This window comes from Cetorhinus maximus, chromosome 33 (genome assembly GCF_964194155.1).
Source record: "Cetorhinus maximus chromosome 33, sCetMax3.hap1.1, whole genome shotgun sequence".
Lineage (NCBI taxonomy): Eukaryota > Metazoa > Chordata > Chondrichthyes > Lamniformes > Cetorhinidae > Cetorhinus > Cetorhinus maximus.
In genome coordinates, this window is record NC_135911.1 from 1,349,723 (window position 1) to 1,372,115 (window position 22,393).

At 44.9% G+C, this 22,393-nt stretch overlaps 1 protein-coding gene across 1 annotated transcript in view; it reads left to right on the forward strand.

The window, feature by feature from the left end:
* The window catches only part of LOC144671660 (tectonic-3-like), a 210,394-nt gene that overhangs the window by 131,239 nt on the left and 56,762 nt on the right, over positions 1 to 22,393 (forward strand). The window contains 4 exon segments of the mRNA XM_078533666.1: positions 1,592 to 1,697; positions 7,902 to 8,020; positions 8,623 to 8,649; positions 12,818 to 12,898. Of these exon segments, the coding sequence (XP_078389792.1) occupies positions 1,592 to 1,697; positions 7,902 to 8,020; positions 8,623 to 8,649; positions 12,818 to 12,898 (333 nt within the window).

Genomic DNA, 22,393 nt, shown 5'->3' on the forward strand with positions numbered 1-22,393 from the left:
GCAGTGTGCTGGGGTACAGGCAGTGGGAGGAATGGCCTTTCTCTGGCCCCTTTCCTGCGCTCAGGATGAACTGGGCCCTTTGCAACTGACCAATTAAAATTCCTTGGCGAGCGTGATCACTGTGGCGAGGTGGGCAAGGCGGAGACCAGCCAGCCCGAGCATGGCGCGATTCCACAGTCCAGGCAGCCGGCTGGCTTAATACCTTTACGGTTGGCGCCGGTAGTAGGGTGGGGTGGGTGGCGGGAAGCAGGCCTCTGTTTTATTGCCCCCCCCCCTCCTGCTCCTCTTCCCTCCTTCCCCTATCGGACGGGGTGGGGCGGGGCTGGTCGGTGGGTGGCATGTGGGGCTTTGGGGTTGCCCTTCTCTTGCTGCCCAAAAGCCTGCCAGTTCATGCGGTTTGCCCAAACCACCCGCCGGTTGGCGCCATCGCCATGATAACTCTCTGCAAGAAAGGGCAACCTCCAGCTTATCGGGAACCTTCCACAGCTTCCGGCCGCCCCAAAGCACTTCGGAGCCAGTGTCGTACTTTTGAAGTCTCGTCACTGTTACAGCGTTGGACTGGTGACAACCGTTTCATGCACAGCAAGATCCCAGCACCAGCAATGTGACAATGACCAGACCTTCAGTTTATTCTTTGAACTGATGGCGGTTGAGGGGTAAATAGTGGTCAGGACACCAGGAAGAACCCCCCTACCCTGCTCTCCTCCCAATATTGGTCACTGGACTGTCTCTCAGTGCTGACATGAGGAGCGTCAAAGTCAGATTATGGACTCAAACGCGGAAGCTTTGGATTTGGGTGACGGTGTGAACGCTCAGACACAGGAGGATGTAAGAATATAAGAAATAGGGGCAAGAGTTAAGCCATCTGGTGCCTTGCGCCAGCTCCACCATTCCAGTAAGATCATGGCTGACCTGTTTGTGGCTTTCACTGCACTTTCCAGTCTGCTGCCCGTAACCCTTGACTCCCTTGGCGACCAAAAAAACTGTGTAACTCAGCCTTGAATATATTTAATGACCCAGCCTCCACTGCCCTCTGGGGAAGAGAATTCCAAACACTAACAACCCTCTGCGTGAGAGAGAGAATTCTTCCCTATCTCCGGCTTAAATGGAAGACCCCTTATTTTTAAATGTGCCCCTTGGTCCTAGACTCTCCCATGAGAGGAGACAACCTCTCAGCATTTACCCTGTCAAGCCCCCCTCAGAACTTAACGTTTTTCAGTAAAATCACCTCTCGTTCTCCTAAACTCCAATGAGTCTAGGCCCAACCTGATCAACCTCTCCTCATACAGCAACCCCTGCATCCCAGGGATCAGCTGAATGAATCTGCTCGGAACTACTTCCAATGTAAGTATATCCCTTCTTAAGGAAGGAGACCAAAACTGTACGCAGTACCCTAGGTGGAGTCCCACTCAATGTGATGTGCAGTTGTAGCAAGACTCCCCTACTTTTATGTTCCATCTCCCTTGCAATAAAGGCCAACATTCCACTCACCCTCTTTCTTGTTGTGGGGGGAATAGGGCGGAAGTGCCTGATTACAGCACTTGTTCAATTCGTGTCCTTCGCCTCTCACCTTTTCCTTGCTCCTGTCCAGGTTGGGGACCCGATCATGACGGTATTTGAACAACCTTTTATGTTTGGAGTTCTCAGCCAGCCGACGGCACTGACAGGAGGGGAATGCACCGAAAGGAACCCAGCAGGTACTAACCCCGCTCCCCCCCTCCCCCCACCCCACCACCATCTGCACCATTCAAAACAATCGGTGGTGGTTTTCCCCTCCCGGAACTGTTCCAAATGATCATCTTGCGTTTTTTGATCCAAGTCCCATCTTGTTGCAGCCGTGAATCTGCCTTGTTCTAACAAGGGGAAGGAAATGCAGAGCACTGAGATTATCATACCGTAAATCACAGGATTCATGTACAGACCACACGCCTGCGCATGCAAGTGCCCACACATGCACGTGTGCACATGCACACGCACACATATACACAGTGACCAAGGGACAGAGAGTGACAGAAGAGTATTTGGATCTCCAAACGGCATTTGATCAGATCAGTCTCTCCTGTCTTGTGCTGTGTCTCAGTGCCTCCACACCTGTGTGTCTCTCATGTTTAAAGCACTAGTATTACATTTGTGAGGAGTTTCAAACTAATCCCCCATTAGTTCCCCTCTCAGTTCATAGCACCCTCGCCTTTGAATCAGAGGGTTGTGGGTTCATGTCCTACTCCCGGAAAACCAAGAACTGTGATTGTACTCGAAAGAGTGACTGTTGATAACTCGAAAGAGTTTGACACCTACACAACTTTGATCAGATCACCCCTGATCCTTCAAAATTCCAGCGAATACAACCCTGAGTGTGTCATCTCAATTTGTAATCTAACCCTTTGAGTCCAGATTCTGCTAAAATCTATGAGCCCCCACCCAAGTCTCTTTGGACTCTCACTGTTTCTCGCTTTTCATTTTCATTTATAGTTTATAAATTGTGTATCCCCTCTGTCAAAACCTGTCATAATCAGAGAGACTCATGAGAGACACAGACACAAATGCACATACACCCACACACACACATTGACACATGGGAACAGGAACAGGAGTAGGCTATTTACTGATTCAAATCTGTTTCACCGTTCAACGAGATTATGGCTGATCTGCATCCAAGCTCCTTCATACATGTTTTCCCCCATATCTCTCTTTACTTTTGATTATAAAAAAAGTCTGTCAACCTCGGTTTTGAAGTTCACAATTGATCTGTCATCAGTCGCCAGTTGCTGAAGAGAGTTCCAAACTGGAGCCACTTTTTGCCTGCAAATGTGTTTTTAAAATGAATTCCTGAAGGATCAGGTTCAAATTTTTCATCTATGCCACCAAGACCTGGACTCCCCAACCAGCAGCAATAGAATTCTCTATCTGTCTGGTTTGTTCCTATTGATATCTTGATAACTTTGATCAAATCACCCCTGAATCTTAGCAATTTCACAAAGTATTTAAACCCCTGCTCTTTTTCTCCCAGTAGACCGTGCTGTTGCTGCCGACTCACTCACAGTATCTAAATCACCCACTCTGTTCCTGAAAGACGCCAAATTGGCCAATTACCGCCCCATCAGCCTACTCTCGGTCTTCAACAAAGTGATGTAAGGGTTCATCGGCAGTGCCATCAAGCGGCACTTACACAGCAATAAACTGCTCACTGACACTCAGTTTGGGCTCCACCAGGGCCACTCATTACAGCCTTGGGCCAAACGTGGGCAAAAGAGCTGAACTCTAGGTGAGGTGAGAGTGACTGCCCTCCGCATCAAGGCAGCATTTGACCGAGTGTGGCATCAAGGAGCCCTAGCAAAACTGGAGTCAATGGGAATCAGGGGGAAAACTCTCCACTGGTTGGAGTCATATCGAGCACAAGGAAGATGGTTGTGGTTGTTGGAGGTCAATCATCTCAGTCTCAGGACATCAGTGCAGGAGCTCCTCAGGGTAGTGTCCAAGGCCCAACCATCTTCAGCTGCTTCATCAAAAATCTGTCCTCCATCATAAGGTTAGAAGTGGGGATGTTTGCTGATGATTGCACAATGTTCAGCACCATTCGCAACTCCTCAGATTCTGAAGTAGTCCATGCCCATATGCAGCAAGACCTGGACAATATTCCAACTTGGGCTGATTAGTGGCAAGTAACGTTGACACTACAGAAGTGCCAGGCAATGGCCATCTCCAACAAAAGAGAACCCAACCATCTCCCCTTGACATTCAATGGCATTACAATCGCTGAATCCTCACTATCAACATTCTGGGGTGGGGGTTACCATTGACCAGAAACTGAACTGGACCAGCCTTATAAAAGCTGTAGCTACAGGAGCAGGTCAGAGGCTGGGAATCCTGTGGTGAGTAACTCACCTCCTGACTCCCTAAAGCCTGTCCACCATCTACAAGCACAAGTCAGGAGTGTGATGGAATACTCTCCACTTGTCTGGATGAGTACAGCGCCAACAGCACTCAAGAAGCTTCACACAACCAGGACAAAGCAACCCACTTGATCGTCACCCCATCCACCCACCACCTTAAGCATTTAGTCCCTCCACCACTGACGCACAGTGGCAGCAGTGTATACCATCTACAAAATGCACTGCAGCAACTCATCAAGGCTCTTTCGACAGCACTTTCCAAACCCACGATCACTACAACCTAGAAGAACAAGGGCAGCCTCCCCCTGTAACAAATTCGTACTCTCCTCATATTTTAAATTTCCCACTCTGTTCACAATGCACTTAATTACCTTTGCAATCTGTGGTTATACTCCATGCCCTAGCTCTCTGTGCTGCGCTCTGTATCTAAACCATGCTGAGGGTACTTTACTCTGCACTTCACCCATGCTGTACCAACCCTGTGTTATAGCCTCTATGGAGACTGATAACTTTTAAAAAGAAATTTGAACTTCTAGTTATAGCTGAAAAAACTAAGCTTCAATATTTCACTTTTTAAAACTGTTACTGTAAGAGATGACTACAAATATATTATTGACTAAAAACTATTTTTTCTTAATAGCTGGTGGGGTACGTTCCCCTTTTATACACACCACACATCCCACTCTCCACAAATTCACAGTCCTATTAGCAAACTTTCAATGGGATTCTGCATCCCCGTTTTGCCCAGTTGTTCCTTCGAGCAACTGTTTCCCGGTGCTTTCCTCCATTTTTGGAGAGTTTCTTAAATCCACCACCAGCAGTAGAACCTATTCCAACGACTCTTCTTCCCCCGACAATGCCAGGACCCGTCTCCCAGAATCCTTAGATGGCTGCAGGGTGTGCCTTTTCGACCAGAGGCCGTCTCCCTCCTGCATCCGGTTGTGGTAGCCCACGAAGCCAAGCAGCCTCTTCTCTTTGCTTACCACATAAAATTACTCTCTCTCTGTGATATTCGTTGATTTGTGGGAAGCCTGTAACCTGATCTCAAAATGGCTTCCTCTGCATTCTCCCTTGTCGAACATGAAAAACATTGGCCTTGCACCTAGGTAGAAATGCTGATTAGTTATTCTTGACCCCAACTCTCTTTCATCTTGAAAGTAAATGGACAGTTTACAGGGCAGCTATTCACTACCTGGCAACCTCAATGCTTTTTTTGGACTTTGGAGACTCGCAGTCTCTGCAGTTAACACACAAGCTGCTGCCATTGTCTCCAAGTGTAAATATCTTTTACCTTCCTCCCAGTAAAACAATCTGAGCCTTCCTTTGATCTTTAACAATCAAGCTGCCCAGGCCTTACTGTCAGACAGACTTCAGAACAGGTCACAAGACCCCCTTAATTTTTCACTAAATTTAAAGTTACACTCCCAAAATATAATGATCTTATAAACCTCATAATTGCATCACTTGGAAGAGTTTGATGAGACAGTGTAGAAGGAGCTATACTTTGCATCTAACCTGTGAGGTAGATCTTTGATGGGACTGTGCAACATTTTTTGTATTCTTTCACAGGATGTGACCCACCCCTAACTGTCCCTGAGAGGATGCTGGTGAGCCACCTCCTTGAACTGTTGCAGTCAATGTGATGTAGGTGCACTTAGTGCTGTTAGAAAGGGAGCTCCAGGATTGTGACCCAGTGACAGTGAAGGAACGGCGATATAGTTCCAAGTCGGGATGGTGTGTAGCTTGGAGGGGAAATTGAAGGTGGTGGTGTTCCCATGCTTCTGGTGCCCTTGTCCTTCTAGTTGGTAGAGGTTGCAGGTTTGGAAGGTGCTGCCGAAGGAGCCTTGGTGAATTGTTGCACTACATCTTGCAGGTGGTACACACTGCTGCCACTGTGTGTTGGTAGTGGAACAAATGTTAAAGGTGGTGGATGGTGTGCCAACCAAGTTGGCTGCTTGCCCTGGATGGTGATGAGTTTCTTGAGTATTTTTGGAGCTGCACTCATCCAGGCAAGTGGAGAGTATTCCATCACACTCCTAACTCATGCTTTGTAGATAGTGGACAGGCTTTGGATAGTCAAGAGGTGCATTACTCCCTGTTGAATTCCAAGCCTCTGAGCTACAGGAGATGGTTAGATTCTCTCTTGTTGGAGATGGCCCGGCACTTGTGTGGCATGAATATTACTTGCCACTTATCAACCCAAGCCTGAATGTTGTCGAGGTCTTGCTCCATATGGACACTAACCGCTTCAGTATAAGAGGAGTCGTGAATGGTGCTGAACATTGTGCACTCATCAGCGAACATCCCCACTTTTGACCTTATGATGGAGGGAAGGTCATTGATGAAGCAGCTGAAGATGGTTGGGCCTAGGATACTACCCTGAGGAACTGTGTCCTGGGACTACGATGATTGATCTTCAACAACAACAGCCACCTTCCTTTGTGCTAGGTATGACCAGTGAATGTTTTCCCCAATTTTCATTGACTTCACTTCTGCTAGGGCTGCTTGTTGTTACACTTGGGTCAAATGCAGCCTTGATGTTAAGGGCAGTCACTCTCACCTCACCTCTTGAGTTCAGCCCTTGATCCATATTTGCACCAAGGCTGTAATGAGTTCAGAGTTGAGAGTCCCTGGCAGAACCCAAACCGAGTATCATTGAGTAGGTTATTGCGCTGTAAGTGCCACTGGATAGCACTGTCAATGACTCCTTCCATCACATTTCTGATGATTGAGAGCAGACTGATGGGGTGGCACTTAGTCGGGTTCTATTTGTCCTGCTTTTTAAGATAGGGCAGTTTTCCACATGGATGGGTAGATGCCAGTGTTGTAGCTGTACTGGAACAGCTTGGCTCAGGGCGTCGCTAATTATGGAGCACAAGTCTTCAGTGCTATTGCCAGAGTTGGCAGGGCCCATAGCCTTTGTGGTATCTAGTGCCTTCAGCTATTTCTTGATGATGTGAGAATGGATGTGTTTTTAAAAATTATTTTTGGGGAATATTGTGTTATTTTCTAAAGAAGGCTGCGTGTGTGTGTATGTGCATGTGAGAGAGAGAGAGAGTGATTTAGTTAAGCTGGGCAGAGATTAATAGGAGTCAGGTTGTCTGGGGGTGGGTTTAAGACATGAAAAGGATAGAGGTGTTAACTTGACGCACAAGTAAATAGGTTAGGTCTAATTAGATAAATTGAGAGTTTGTTTGACTATCAAAGGGGAGTCAGAGGTACAAAGAAACATTTTGCATCTTGAAGGAGTTTCTTAGGTAAATAATAGTGGGGTATTATTTTTCATTGACCCAAAAGCAAAGACAAGATAGAGACATAAAAGATTTTATATTTGGAAGGATTTGAGTTTCAAAGAGGTGCGAGAACAATGGAATCGGGGAAAAAAAAAAGTATTTTAGAATTACTGTGGAGAGCTTAGTATAGTGATAGCTGGAGCTAAGCTGGGTGTTGTTAGCTCTGGGCTGGGAGGAGGTGCAGTTTGAATCAACCATGCATTCAAGCCAGAAAAACATTGGGCTGCAGCAAGCAGTTTTATTCTGAAATGAATTCCAACGCAGAGTGGATGAGGGTGGAGGTCATGTGGTATGCTTTGATTGAAGCTACAGCAGTTTACCTTGTGTAATATTACTGGATTTCTTTAGAGTTAACACGTATTAAGGAGTGTTCCCTGGAGGTGTTTACTTGTGGGTCTGACCGAGTAGAGAGTCTTTTTGATGAATGTTTTGTAAGACTAACCTTCATTGCGCAACTATAATCGTGTGTGCTTAAGTTCTCTTTTATTCCTGTTAATAAAACTTTTTGCTTTTAATTTTCAAAACCCCTGAAGTGTTACCGGACCTCTTACTGCTGAGATCGGTACATTGTCTTCTTGCTTTTGGCATACTAAAAAAAAAGGCTATGACCTGTAAGCCAAGTTTCCCTCTGGGATTTGGTTTGCGCAGCAATTAACACCGGCTGGGGTCATAAATTCACGTGAGATTGAAAAATTTTGCTGTTTAAATGTTTGTCTAGGTTACCTGCAGGACCATAGTTCCAGGTGTACCCGGACTGTTGGAGATCTGAATGCCACTTGCGGTATGCTGCCTGCCCTGGATGCAGAATCATACTTTAACGGATTTGGCCTGTTATCGGTAAGGCAGAGGTTATATTACTTTTCCTCAATAACAAACCCACTTGCATTTATATAGTGCCTTTAACATAGTAAAACTTCCTAAGGCACTTCTCAGGATTGTTATCAAACAGATTCTGGCGACAAATCATTTGGAGGGCTGCCTGGACAGGTCTGTTTCAAAAGGCATGTTCTAAGGAGCTCCTTCAAGGAGAATAGAGGCTGGCCAAGGTTCAGGAAGAGAATTCCAGAGTTTGGAGCCCAGGCAGCTGAGAGTGGTACAATGAAAATCGGGCGTACCCACTCTCCAGTTTTGGAGGTCGAGGACATTGTGGTTGGGGTGTCGGGTTGGATGAGATTACTGAGATAGGGAGGGTGAAGCGTGGAGGGATCAGAAAATGTTGATTTCAATAATTAAATCCAGTTAGGAAGTTAACATGGGGCAGTGCATGGCCGGTGGCTGATCAGGACTAAGTGCGAGTTACGATGCAGGCAGCAGAGTTTTAGCTGAGCTGATGTTTATAGGGAAGTTCATATCCCATCAGGATGTTGCAGGGGGTGCTTTGGGTTTTGACTCTAGTCCTAAGATTTATCTCGGTATCATCATTTTCTTTTGTCTTACAGGTCCCGAATATTACCATTCAGGAAAAGGTAAGGCTTCTCTGTTGTTAAAAGATTGCAGTTCTAATCTCCATCTTGACATTGTCTCTGTCCATCGCTGACTCTGTTTTTCCCCATCTCCTATCTCTCTCTCCCCTTCTCACTCTTGCCTCATCTTGCTTTTGCTCCATCTCTCTCTCTCTCTCTCTCGCTCACTCCATTTCTCTCTCTCTCTCTGTCTCTCTCTCTCTCTCCCTCTCTCTCTCCCTCCCTTTCCCTACCTCTGTCTTTCCATTTCCCTATCTCTCTCTTTCCTTACCTCTCTTTCCCTGGAACACTCACTCTCCCTCTGTCTGTCGCAAAGTGCAAAATGTTTCCAATGAGCAAAAGAGTCAGGACAATCTGTGAACATCTGGAAATGTCTAAAAGGTGAGAACAAATGCTTAGTAAATTCATGGAGTAAAAAGGTGTAAAGGAACAGTGAAAAAGGGTCAAAGTGCAAAACGTGTGTAAAATACTTCGAGTGAAGAATGAAGTCAGGAAACATCTGCAAATTTGAAAATGTACAAATTGTGAGAAAAATGCTTGTTAAATTTGAGTGAAAAACTGTGAAACAACTAGAAAAATTGGGTCAAAGATTGTGGAAGTGTAGAAGTGCAACATGTGCATAAAAATGCTTCTAATGAATAGGAAAGTGTGAAAGAATTTGAAATGTGATAAAATATGCATGGTAAAATTAAAGAGTGAAAAAATATGAAGAAACAGTGGAAATTTGACCATGTGAAAAATGATTGGGGGGGGAAAAAAGTTAGATTCAAAGATCGCAAAGGATCGTGAAGAAACGGTCAAAAGTGCAGGAGTGAAAGAAGTGCAAGTTGTGTGTCCTGGAAATGTGTAAAAATGTGCAACATGTGCGAAAATGCCTGGTAAATTTAAAAGAGTGGATCAGTGTGAAAGAACTGCGAAAACAGGGTCAAAAGTGCGCGAGTGAAGTTACTGCGTCATGTGTGTGAAAATGTTTCCAATTAGCAATAAAGTGAGGAAAACATCAACATTTGAAATTATGAAAAATGTGTGAAAAGGCTGCGGTGAACTTAGAGTGAAAAAGCGTGAAGCAACCGTGACAATCGGGTGAAAATGTGTGGCAGTGGGAAAAGTGCAAAATTGAATGTAAAAATGCTTCCAGTGAACAGAAAAGTAGGGAAATGGGGGAACGTTTGAAAATGTGCAAAATATGATAAGAATATACATGGTGAAATGAAAGAGTGATTTTTTTTTTAAGAAGGGGAGGCGGTGTCATAGTGGTATTGTCACTGGACTAGTATTCCAGAGATTCAGGGTTCAAATCCCACCATGGCAGATGAATCCAGTAGAAATCTGGAATTCAAAGTCTAATGATGACCATGAAACCATTGTCGATTGTCGTAAAAACCCACCTGGTTCACTAATATCCTTACCTCGCCTGGCCTACATGTGACTCCAGACCCACAGCAATGTGGTTGACTCTTGAACAAGGGCAATTAGGGATAGGGAGTAAGTGCTGCCCACATCCCATGAACAAATAATAAAAAGAATCTAAGTAGTTTTTGTGAAGAATGGATAAAAGCAAGTGTAAATTGTAATGTGACACAGCTGATGGGTTGGGAGGCTGTGAGGTTGGAAGCTATACCATTAGGAGCAGATGTCTCCGGCCTTGAAATAAATTCCCGGGGAAGCAGTCTTTCCCAGCAGCCTTGATGGTACAAGTGGTACATTCTGTGGTGTCATAAAGAATGGAGCACTGAATGGTTGAGGCATCTCAAGATCGCTGACATTCTGGAGACACGCGTCAGTACATAGGAAGAATGGTGGACAGAATGAGGATTAAAGCACTTTCAGCAGATCTGGATGCCACAGCAGCACACCGAATCGGAGCGGCGATAGGAGGAGAATGAATCACAGGGAGACTTGGGAAACAGTTAGCTGGTTTTTCAGTTGTGCCTCAGAATACCATTATGCGATGAACTGCTCAAAGTGGTGCAGCAGGATCCTATAAAATGACACATGACACAGAATTTGGAGGCCGCAAGTGGTAATAATGTTCAGTCTGAAGGAATTGTACCAGTCACAAGAAGCTTTAATAAAAGTATGAGTTGTGGTTTCATTTAACTGTGCGGTGTTACACCTCAACAGTGCGTGGAACAGATTGGCTAAAATGTTAGCTAGATTCACTCAGTGGTGAAGATTGACGTAAGGTCGGGGAGTATTAATGTTCTACCTGTTTGAGGTCCCAGGATGGCAGCACATTGAGGTCACTGAAAAGTCTGGTGATTCCATGCAAAGTAGTTGAAGTAAGCCACTTTATTAGTACTAATATTTCTCGTTAGAAACCTTTGCTGTTAAGTACTTCTTCCGTTGAAAAAAAAGGCATAAATGAAACTGGAAATGGAGCATGATAATGCAATTGTTTTTGGAAAGTCAGTGGATCTGCAGTTAATCCAAGCAGGGTAAAGTCCTTTCAGCAACGGACTGTCAAAACTTTTGAAGTTGAACCGGTTGGGTGTGTAACCATTGCTGTGCAGAAAACTGGGAGGTGATCTTATTGAGATAAAGAAGATCCTGAGGGGGCTTGACGGTGGATGATGATAGGATATTTCCCTTTGGTGGCAGAGACCAGAAACTAGGAGACAGAAGTTAAAAATAAGGGGTCTCCCAATTAAGACAGAGATGAGGATTTCTTTTTCTCTCTCTCTCTCTCTCTCTCTCTCTCTCTCTCTGCCTGTCTCACTCTCTCTGCCTGTGATCGAGAGTTTGGAAGGTGCTGTCGAAGGAGCCTTTGGTGAGTTCCTGCAGTGCATCTTGTAGATGGTACACACACTGCTGCTACTGTGCGACAGCGGTGGAAGGAGTCAATGTTTGTGGATGTGGTGCCAATCAAGCGGGGCTGCTTTGTCTTGGATGGTGTCAAGCTCCTTGAGTGTTGCGGGAGCTGCACTCGTCCAGGCAAGTGGGGAGTATTCCATCACACTCCTGACTTGTGCCTTGTAGATGGTGGACAGGCTTTGGGGAGTCAGGAGGTGAGTTACTCGCTGCAGGGTTCCCAGCCTCTGACCTGCTCTTGCAGCCTCAGTACTTATATGGCTAGTCCAGTGGTGGTGGTGAGTCACCCATAAGTACTTTGGGTCTGCATTCACATATAAGCCAGACTGGGTACGGATGGCAGATTTCCTCCCTGAAGTGCATTAGTGAACCCAGTGGGTTTTTACAGTTATGCAGCAGGCACATGGCCATTATGAGTGAGAGTAGCATTTATTCTGGACAGATTGAATTAATTCATTTAACTTCCACTAGCTACATCTGGATTACTCAGTCCAGTAACATTACCACTATGTTGCTGTCACTGTCCATGTTTGATAGAGTGTAGAGGGAGCTTTACTAATGTGTCTGCATCATGGTGTACCTGCCCTGGGACTGATTAATGTAACAGTGTAGACAGAGCTTTACTCTGTACCTAGTCCCATGCTGTACCTGTCCTGGGAGTGTTTGATGGGGACAGTGTAGAGGGAGCTTTTCTCTGTATCTGACCCCATGTCCTGGGAGCGTTTGATGGCGACAGCGTCGGGAGAACTTAACTCCGTATCTAACCCTGTACTATTCCTGCTCTGCGAGTGTTTGATGGGACAGTGTAGAGGGAGCTTTACTCTATATCTAACCCCGTGCTGTACCTGCCCTGGGAGTGTTTGACGGGGACAGTGTAGAGGGAGCTTTTCTCTGTATCTGACCTCATGTAATACCTGTCCTGGGAGCGTTTGATGGGGACAGCATCGAGAGAACTTTACTCTGTTTCTAACCCTGTGCTTTTCCTGCTCTGCGAGTGTTTGATGGGACAGTGTAGAGGGAGCTTTACTCTATATCTAACCCCGTGCTGTACCTGCCCTGGGAGTATTTGATGAGAGTGTGGAGCGAGATTATCTCTATATCTAACCCCATGCTGTACCTGCCCTGGGAGTGTTTGATGAGAGTGTGGAGCGAGATTTACTCTGTATCTAACCCCATGTTGTACCTGTCCTGGGAGTGTTTGATGGGGACAGTCAAGGGAGCTTTGCTCTGTTCCTAACCTGTGTTGTATTTTGTGCTCCGTTCTCATTTTGCCTAAGTTTGTGTCTGAATGCTCAGCACGGCATGGGGAAGTGAGTGGATCGAGTGTATCTTTCACTTTCTGGTGGTTCTTGTGTTACAGGTGCAAATTAGACCTGAAAATGGAGAAGTTGCATACTTACCGTTTGTGGAGGATAACAAATGTATGAACGTGGTGTCAGAGGTAAGGGAACAAACACTGGGAAAGATACGGAGAATGCAGAATTTAGGTGCAGATTATCGGGGCTACTTTTTGACTTTCGGGCGCTCCTTTATCATTTGTACTCCTTTATTCGAAGATGCAGTCACATAGTTACATTACCTCCTTTATTTGTGTTGAATTTTTTTAAGGTTTCCTTTAGTTGATAAGGTAGGAAAAATATCAAAGACTTTACATGTGTGTATATAAATAGCTCGTATATTCTTTATATATATGTGTGTATATATATATATATTTGAAATATATATGTCATATGTTAAATCTCTTGACTTGGAGTCTATAAGTAAGATGTTTTTGTTAATTTATTATAAATAAATCTCCGTACTCCCTTTCCAAAATGAAAACTCTAACCACTCGACACGAGGTAGTTTATTTGGAATGAGTCTCGCACCTGCAGCCCCTTTTCAAAATTGATAGCAAGCGATGAGCACTCTGCAGCGTTCTTTAGTTTTGTTCTACCAATTTCCAGTTCCTTTCCCCTCAGTACTTCCATTTAAAGTGAATGCTGACTGAACATGTCAGGATACTGACTTCCAAATTTCCAATTGTCCAACAAGGGGAATACACACACATTCATTCTGCAGCACCAGGCTGGCCATTTGATAAAGAAGGCCTTATCTTCTAAGGGACCAGTCCTCACCTTAGCTACCCTTTTCCTTTTTGTATGCTTGTAGAAGCTTTTACTTTCTGTTTTTATATGCCTTACTAGTTTTCTCTCATACTTCAACTTTACCCTCTTCATTATTTGTTCAGTCATCCTTTTCTGGTTTCGAAAGCTTTCCCAGTCTTCAGGCTACCACTAATCTTCACAGCGTTTGTACGCCTTTTGTATCAATTTGGTACTGCATTTAACTTCCTTAATCAGTCACAGAAGGTGCATCCTTTCGGTAGAGTCTTTCTTCCCCGATGGGTTGAGGGCTATGAAACGTTTCCTTTAGTGCCTAGCATTGCATCTCTTCTAACTTTGGGAAGAGTGTGCTGTTGATCGAGCCCCACTACTCCGCAGGTTGTACCATCAGTTTAAAAGTTTAAGTCACTGACCAAAATGGCTGATCATTTACCTTCGCCACTATTACCCAGAATAAAAGAGACTTTAGCCAGGCTTCTTCCAATGAACTCAGAATGATTGATCTGTTGTAAAACAAAACTTTTTTAATGAGTTGCAATAACTGGTTAATACATAATTGTAATATGGAAGTATAACTATCTACCCCTTTAAAAAAATTCCCAGCACACACACACGCACAGATAAACAAGACACACAAGAAGTCTCAGGAGAGGTGGACGGTTGGGAAAACTTTGTAAGAAAAGGATAAAGTTTGCAGTGTTCTGATGCTTTCGATCTGGTGCCCCCCCTCGTGTGAAGACTGTTCACTTGTCACCTTGGTGGTCAGGACATTCTTTCCAAAGGAGCCAGGGAATGGACGTAAATAGGGCCGGACCAATCCTCTTTGTCCCAGCCTTTCAGGTCCAAATGCAGACAGCTTATACGCAGATGAGAATTCTCTGACTGTGGACTGATAGCCACACACGGAATTTCAGGCAAATCAGGGAGAGAGCCACTTAGGGTAGCTGGCCCTCCCTTAGTTTATTCCCCAAAAGACTGAGTTCACAAACAACAGGCTCATAACTTAAAGCTAGACCCTGCCATGTGATTTCCAGTAAACCACTTGCCTTTGCCTTTACCAGTTTTTCCCCCCCATCAATTAAAGTGATTGCAGCTCAAAACAAGCAGCTCCTTCCCTTCAAGTACCATGCTGGTCAGGTGATTCCTTGGAAAAGGCATGTTTTTTGACAGTTCCAAGGTGAACTTATGATCTTTTTAAAAAAAAAAAATAATTCCAGGTCAGAATCCAAATATCCAGATAATGCAATGTCTTTCCATACTTTAAAATAAAAATACAGTTTTAAAAGATTTGATTCTAACAACCTATTTTCCCAGTCCATTTTACCCAACTCTGTCTTCATATCCTTGTCATTGCCCTTCCTGTCACACTCTGGTTATCACTACCCACATCACTACCTCACTACCCACATCACTGCCTCACTACCATTGCTTTATCCTCGCTCTTTAACTTTTCCAAATCTTCTCTCACATGAACCCTGACCCTCCGCTCACACTATTTAGTTTAAAACCCTCTCTATAGTCCTAGTTAAATGATTCACCAGCACTTAGCTCCCAACGCAGTTTGGGTGAAGACTGTCCCAGTGGCACAGCTCCCTCTTTCCCCAGCATTGGTGCCAGTGCCCCAAGAGTGGAAACGCATTTTTTCCATACTGGTCTTTGATCACACATTCAACTCTCTGAATTTATTTACTCTATGCCAATTTACTTGTGGCTCAGGTAGTAATCCAGAAATTATTACCTTTGGAGTTCTGCTTTGTCATTTAACTCCTAGCTGCTCATACTCCCTCAGTCGACCCTCTTCCTTATTCCACCTATGTCCTTGGCACCCACATGGACCACGACAACTGGATCCTGCCCCTCCCACTCCAAGTTCCCCTCCACCCTTGAGGTCTTGTCCTTCACGCTGGCACTGAGCAGGCAACGCAGCCTTCTGGACTCCTCTTGGCTGCAGAGAACCAAATCTCTTCCCCCTAGCGATACGGTCCCGTACTACAACTGCCTTCCTTATAACAGCACCAGTCTAGTGGCCCCCCCCGCACCACAGTGCTCTGCTCTGTTTGCTCATGCTCCCTGCAGCCCCTGCTCTCATCCACACATGCTGCAAGAATATCGAACCTGTCGGGGCAATCGCAAGGACTGAGGCTCCTCCAGCGCTAGCGCCTGGATCCCCATCCCTGCCTCACTCTCAGTGACGCTCTCCTGTCCCTAACCACGGACCAGATTCGGAGTATCTAGCCCAAAGGGTGCGACTGCCTCCTGGTAACTTTCCCTCTCCCTCCCTGATGCATCGCAGTGTCCAAAGCTCAGTCTCCAGCTCATTAACTCTGAGCTGAAGCTCCTCAATCTACAGACACCACCTGCAGATGTGGCTGCTGTGAGTCACACACCAGCGCCCACGTGCTACTGCTGCAACACACAACCCGTCCTGTCGTCTTTACTGTGTTCTATGTAACAACTTAGCTTTAAAAGTATCACTCAACGATTATCTGTAGTTACATTAAGTTGTTTAACTAATTAAGCTATAAATTAAATCCAATACTGATATCTCCCTGGTACCATTTTAAACTACTGCCCCCAATTAGATGTAAAACTCACTTAGCCTGCTGAGTGAGTTAATACTTCTGGGCTTCAGTTCTCACATCCCGTAGCTGGTCTCCGACTCTCTCTCTCTCTCAGACCGCTCCTTTTTTGTGAAACATCAGAACTGCACCTCCTCCCTCAGTGCTTCGAATTCCCAAGCTTATACCCTTGGCCTCGGTCAGTAAAGGAAAGCATCCCTGTATGCCTGCTTTGACCACCTTATCTACCTGTCCTGCTACCTTCAGGGATCTGTGAACATACACTCTAAGGTTCCTCTGCTCCCCTACACTTCTCAGAATCCAACCATTTATTGTGTACTCCCTTGCCTTGTTTGACTTCTCCAAACGCATTGTAGAACCATAGAATAGTTACAGCACAAAATAAGGCCACTCCGCCTATCCTTCCATGCTGGTTCTCTGCAAGAGCAACCCATTTATTGCCGTTCCAACCCCTTGTACCTGTAGCTCTGCAACTTTTCTTTGTTTGGAGTTAATTATTCAATTCTCCTTTGAAGGCCTTGATTGAATCTTCCTCCGCCAGACTCTCAGACAGGGCATTCCAGATCCTAACCACTCAGTGTAAAAATAGAAGTGTTTGCTGACGTCGCTGTTGCTTCTTTTGTCAATCACTTTTAATCTGTGCCCTCTGGTTTTTGATCCTTCCACCAATGGGAACAGTTTCTCCCTATCCACTCTGTCCAGACCCCTCATGATTTTGAATATGTCTATCAAATCTCTCAACCTTCTCTTCTCGAAGGAGAATGGCCCCAGCTTCTCCAGCCTATCCATGTAACTGATATTCCTCATCTGTGGAGCCATTCTTGTGAATCTATTCTGCACCCTCTCTAATTCCTTCACATCCATTCTGAAAGTGTGGTGCCCAGAACTAGACACAATACTCCAGTTGAGGCCAAACTAGTGTTTTAAGCAGCTTTATCATAACTTCCTTGTTTTGGTACTCTAAGCCCATATTTACATAGCCCGGGATCCTGTATGCTTTATTAACTGTTTTGTCAACCTGCCCTGCCACCTTCAATGATTTTTGGCGTTATTACCCCCAGGCCTCTCTACTTCTATCCCCCCTTCAGAATTGTGCCCCTTATTTTTTTATAGCCACTCCTCGTTCTTCCAAACAAAATGAATCGCTTCACACTTCCCTGCGTTAAATTTCACCTGACACGTTTCTGCCCATTCCACCAGTCTGTCTCTGTCCTCATGAAATTTGACACTGTCCTCCTCACGGCTTGTGTCATCTGCAAATTTTGAAATTGTGCTCTGCACGCTCAAGTCTAAATCGTTAATATATGTCAAGAAGAGTCCCCAAAACACAGACATCTGGGCTTTTAGCTAATGAAAAATATTCAGCAAATGGGCAGATTCATCATTCTATTAGACTGTTAATCAAGTCTGATCTAAAAGTTAATGGTGTACATCGTGCACTGGGCAAGCTGCCACTGACTCTGTGCTGACTTGCTCCAAGAGAGGCCTGGCAAGGCGAGAAGGAACTCTTACACTGATCCAAATTTGCTGGCTAATTTCAGTAAGATGGAAGCTGTTGGGTTCTGTGAGAGTGGCTGTCATCCCACTCTCGTCACATGGCTCTTCCCCAGCCAAACATCATGTTCAGGTCCGAGAGGCAGTAAGCGTCCTCCAAGACTGTTCATCAATGCTAACTGAAACCAGATGTTACATAGTCAGCAGAGCAGCCAGAATCGACCCACCCGCCCCCACTCCCCAATCCCACAGTTTTTCCACATCTGATTAGAGGCACTCCATAGATGCAGAGTTGAAATGAAGATCTTTGAGTGTCAGCTATGGCTCAGCTGGTAGCACTCCTGCCTCTGAGGTCTCAGGTTTCCAGGTTCAAGTCCCACCCCAGAGCATGAGGGCCAAACTCAAAGCTGATCCTCTGGTGTCGTACTGAGGGAGCGCTGCACTGTCGGATGTGCCATCTCCCAGTCGAGACGTGAAATCGAGGCTCCGGTGTGCGTAAAAGATCCCGTGGCGCTCTTTTGGAGAAGAGCCCAGTGGCCTGGCCGATATTTACCCCTCAAGCAACATCAGAAAAACAAACCGATTATCTGGTCATCACATTGCTGCTTGTGGGAGTTTGCTGCATGCAAATTGACTGCCCTGTTTTCTACATTACAACAGTGACTACACTTCAAAAAAGTACTTCGTTGGCTGGAAAGCAATTTGGCACACCCAGTGGTCATGAAAAAAAGCTATATAAATGCAAGTCTTTCTTTCAGAGGTATCGGGGTGGGGGTCTGTGGGAGTAAGACAGCTTTGCTTCACTCGGTGACTTAGGTCATGCCTTTAAAAGGTATTAATGTCTCACAGAACGAGCATCTAGATATAAGGATGTAATTTTCCTTCCCCTAACCCCATTTCCTTACCTGTGATCCGTGTATAAAGGTGAGGTGGTAGTCAGTGCCCTTGACACCAAGGCAGCGTTTGACCAAGTGTGGCATTATGGAGCCTTAACATAATTGGAGTCAATGGGAATCAGGGGGAAAACTCTCCACTGGTTGGAGTCATACCTAGCGCACAGGAAGATGGCTGTGGTTGTTGGAGGTCAGTCATCTCAGCTCTAAGGCGTCGTTGCAGGAGTTCCTCAGGGTAGTGTCCTAGGCCCAACCATCTTCAGCTGCTTCACCAATGACCTTCCTTCCATCATAAAGTTAGAAGTGGGGATGTTGGCTGATTATTGCACAATGTTCAGCACCATTCGCGACTCCTCAGATGCTGAAGCAGTCCATGTCCAAATGCAGCAAGACCTGGACAATATCCAGGCTTGGGCTGACAAGTGACAAATAACATTTGCACCACATAAGTGCCAGGCAATGATCATCTCCAACAAGAGAGAATATCATCATCTCTCCTTGACATTCAATGGCATTACCATCGCTGAATCCCCCACTATCAACATCCTGGGTGTTAACATTGACCAGAAACTGAACTGGACCAGCCATATACATACTGTGGCTACAAGAGCAGGTCAGAGGCTAGGAATCCTGCGACGAGTAACTCACCTCCTGACTCCCAAAGCCTGTCCACCATCTACAAGGCACAAGTCGGGAGTGTGATGGAATACTCCCCATTTGCCTGGATGAGTGCAGCTCCAACAATACTCGAGAAACTGGACACCATCCAGGACAAAGCACCTCGCTTGATTGGCACCCCATCCACAAACATTCACTCCCTCCACCACCAGGGAGCAATGTGTACCATCTACAAAATGCACTTCAGGAACTCGCCAAGTCTGCTTAGACAGCACCTTCCAAACTCATGACCACTACCATCTAGAAGAACAAGGGCAGCAGACACATGGGAATATCACCACTTGGAAGGTCCCCTCCAAACCACTCACTATCCTGACTTGGAAATATATTGACTTTCCTTCACTGTTACTGGGTCAAAATCCTGGAACTCCCTCACTAGCAGGACTGCACATAGACTGCAGTGGTTCACAGGAAGCTCACCACCACCTTCTCAAGGGCAATTAGGAATGGGCAATAAATGCTAGCCTTGCCAGCAATGGCGCATCCTATGAATGAATTAAAAAAAGGAACGCTGCGTCAATACTATCTGAAAGAAAATTCCCAAGAGGCTTTCGGACCGTTGATCTTTCAAAAGGGATGCATCCCCAATTCAGCACAATTGGCAGGACTACATACGAACGTATGAACAGGGAGCAGGAGTAGGCTATTCACTCCCTTGAGGCTGCGCCGCCATTTAATAAGATCATGGCTGATTGATAGTAACCTGAAATCTGCACCCCACCTACCGCCAATAACCTACCACCTCCTTGCTTACCAAGAATCTATCTACATCTGCCTTAAAAATATCCAAAGGCTCTGCTTCCAACACCTTTTCAGTAAGAGACTCATGACTCTCCATCCTCTCCATCTACAGACTCCTGACTCTCCACATCCACCTTGTCAAGACCTCTCAGAATCTTATATGTTTCAATCAAGTCGCCTCTTACTCTTCTAAACTGCAGCTGATACAAGCCTAGTCTGTCTAACCTTTCCTCATACAACAACCCATCCATTTCAGGTATTAGTCTGGTAAACCTTCTCTGAACTGCTTCCAACACATCTACATCCTCCCTTAAATAAGGTGACCAATACTGTACCCAGTACTCCAGATGTGGTCTCACTAGTGCCCCGTACAACTGAAGCATATCTTCACTACTTTTGTATTCAATTCCCCTCGAAATAAATGATAACATTCTATTAGCCTTCTTAATTACTTGCTGTATCTGCACACTAGCCTTTTGTGATTCATGCACTAGGACACCCAGATCCCTCTACACCTCAGAGTTCTGCAATCTCTCTCACCATTTAGATAATATACATTTTTTTACTCTCCTGCCAAAATGGACAGTTTCGCATTTTCCCACGTTATACTTCGTCTGCCAGATCTTTGCCCACTCACTTAACCTATCTATATTTGTTTTTTTGCCTCCTTATGCCCTCTTCACAACTTACTTTCCTATCTCTCATAGACGTCTACAGAACAGGAGGAGGCCATTCAGCCCATCATGTCCACGCTGGTCAACAAAGATCTGACTATACTAATCCCATTTTCCAGCACTTGGCCCGCAGCCCTGGAGGCTATGGCAACGCAAGTGAATATCTAAATACTTCTTAAATGTTATGAGAGTTTCTGACTCAACTGCCCTTTCAGGCAGTGAGTTCCAGACTCCCATCACCCCCTGGGTGAAAACATTTCTTCCTAACTCCCTCTTAGCCTTCTACCTCTTAACTTAAATCTATGCCCCCTGGTTACTGACCCCTCTACTAATGGAAAAAGTGCCTTCCTATCCACCCTATCTATGCCCCTCATAATCTTATACACCTCTATCAGATCCCCCCTCAACCTTCGTTGCTTCAAGGGAAACAACCCCAGCCTATCCATTTTTTCCTCATAGCTCAGACCCTCCAGCCCAGGCAGCAACTATCTTTGTGTCATCAGCAAATTTGGCAACCATCCCTTCAATCCCTTCATTCAAGTAGTTTACATAAATTGTAAACAACTGAGGTCCCAGTACTGATCCCTATGGCACACCACTCGTTACATCTTGCCAACCTGAAAAATACCCATTTATGCCTATTCTCTGCTTCTTGCTAGACAGCCAATCTTCTATCCATGCCAATGTTACCCCCTATACCATGAGCTTTTATTTTCCGCAATAACCTTTGATGTGGCATCTTATCAAATACCTTCTGGAAATCTAAGTACAGTACATCCACCAGTTCTCCTTTATCCACAGTGCTTGCTACTTCCTCAAAGAACTCCAATAAGTTGGTTAAACATGATTTCCATTTCACAAAACCATGTTGACTCTACCTCATGACCTTGAGCTTATCCAAGTGCCTTGCTGTAACTTCTTTAATAATAGCATCTAACATTTTCCCTATGACAGATGTTAAGCTAACTGACCTGTAGTTTCCCACTTCCTGTCTCCCTTTTTGGAATAATGGAGTTACAGTTTCTATCTTCCAATCTAATGGGACCTTCCCCAAATCTAGGGAGTTTTGGAAAATCAAAACCAATGCACCAACTATCTCACTAGACAAAAACAAAAAGCTGTCTCACTAGACAGTTTGTTTAAGACCCTAGGATGGAGTCCATCAGGACCCGGGCTTTTGTCAGCCCACAGCTCCAACAATTTACTCAGTGCCACTTTCCTGGTGACTGTAATTGTCCTGACTTCCTTCTCCACTTCCATTTCCTGGTTTATAAGCGCTTCTGGGATGTTAATTGCATTCTCTATAGTAAAAACTGATGCAAAATACCCGTTCAATCCATCTGCCATCTCCTTGTTTTCCATTATCAATTCTCCAGACTCATTTTCTATAGTTCCAATGCTCACTTTGTTAACTCTTCTTTTTTTAAATATTTATAAATACTCTTACTATCTATTTTCATATTTCTGGCTAGCTTTCTCTCATACTCTTAATTTTTCCCTCCTTATTAGTCTTTTAGTCATTCTTTGTCTTTTATATTCTGCCCAATCTTCTGGCCTTCCATCTGTCTTTGCACAATTATATGCTTTTTCTTTAAGTTTGATACTATCTTTAACCTTTGTAGTTAACCACGGATGGTGTGTCCGCCTCTTGGACTTTTTCTTACTTGTTGGAATCTATCTATTCTGTGCATTCTGAAATATCCCGTTAAATATGACCCACTGCATCTCTATTGACCTATCCCTTAACTTAATTGGCCAATTCACTTTAGCCA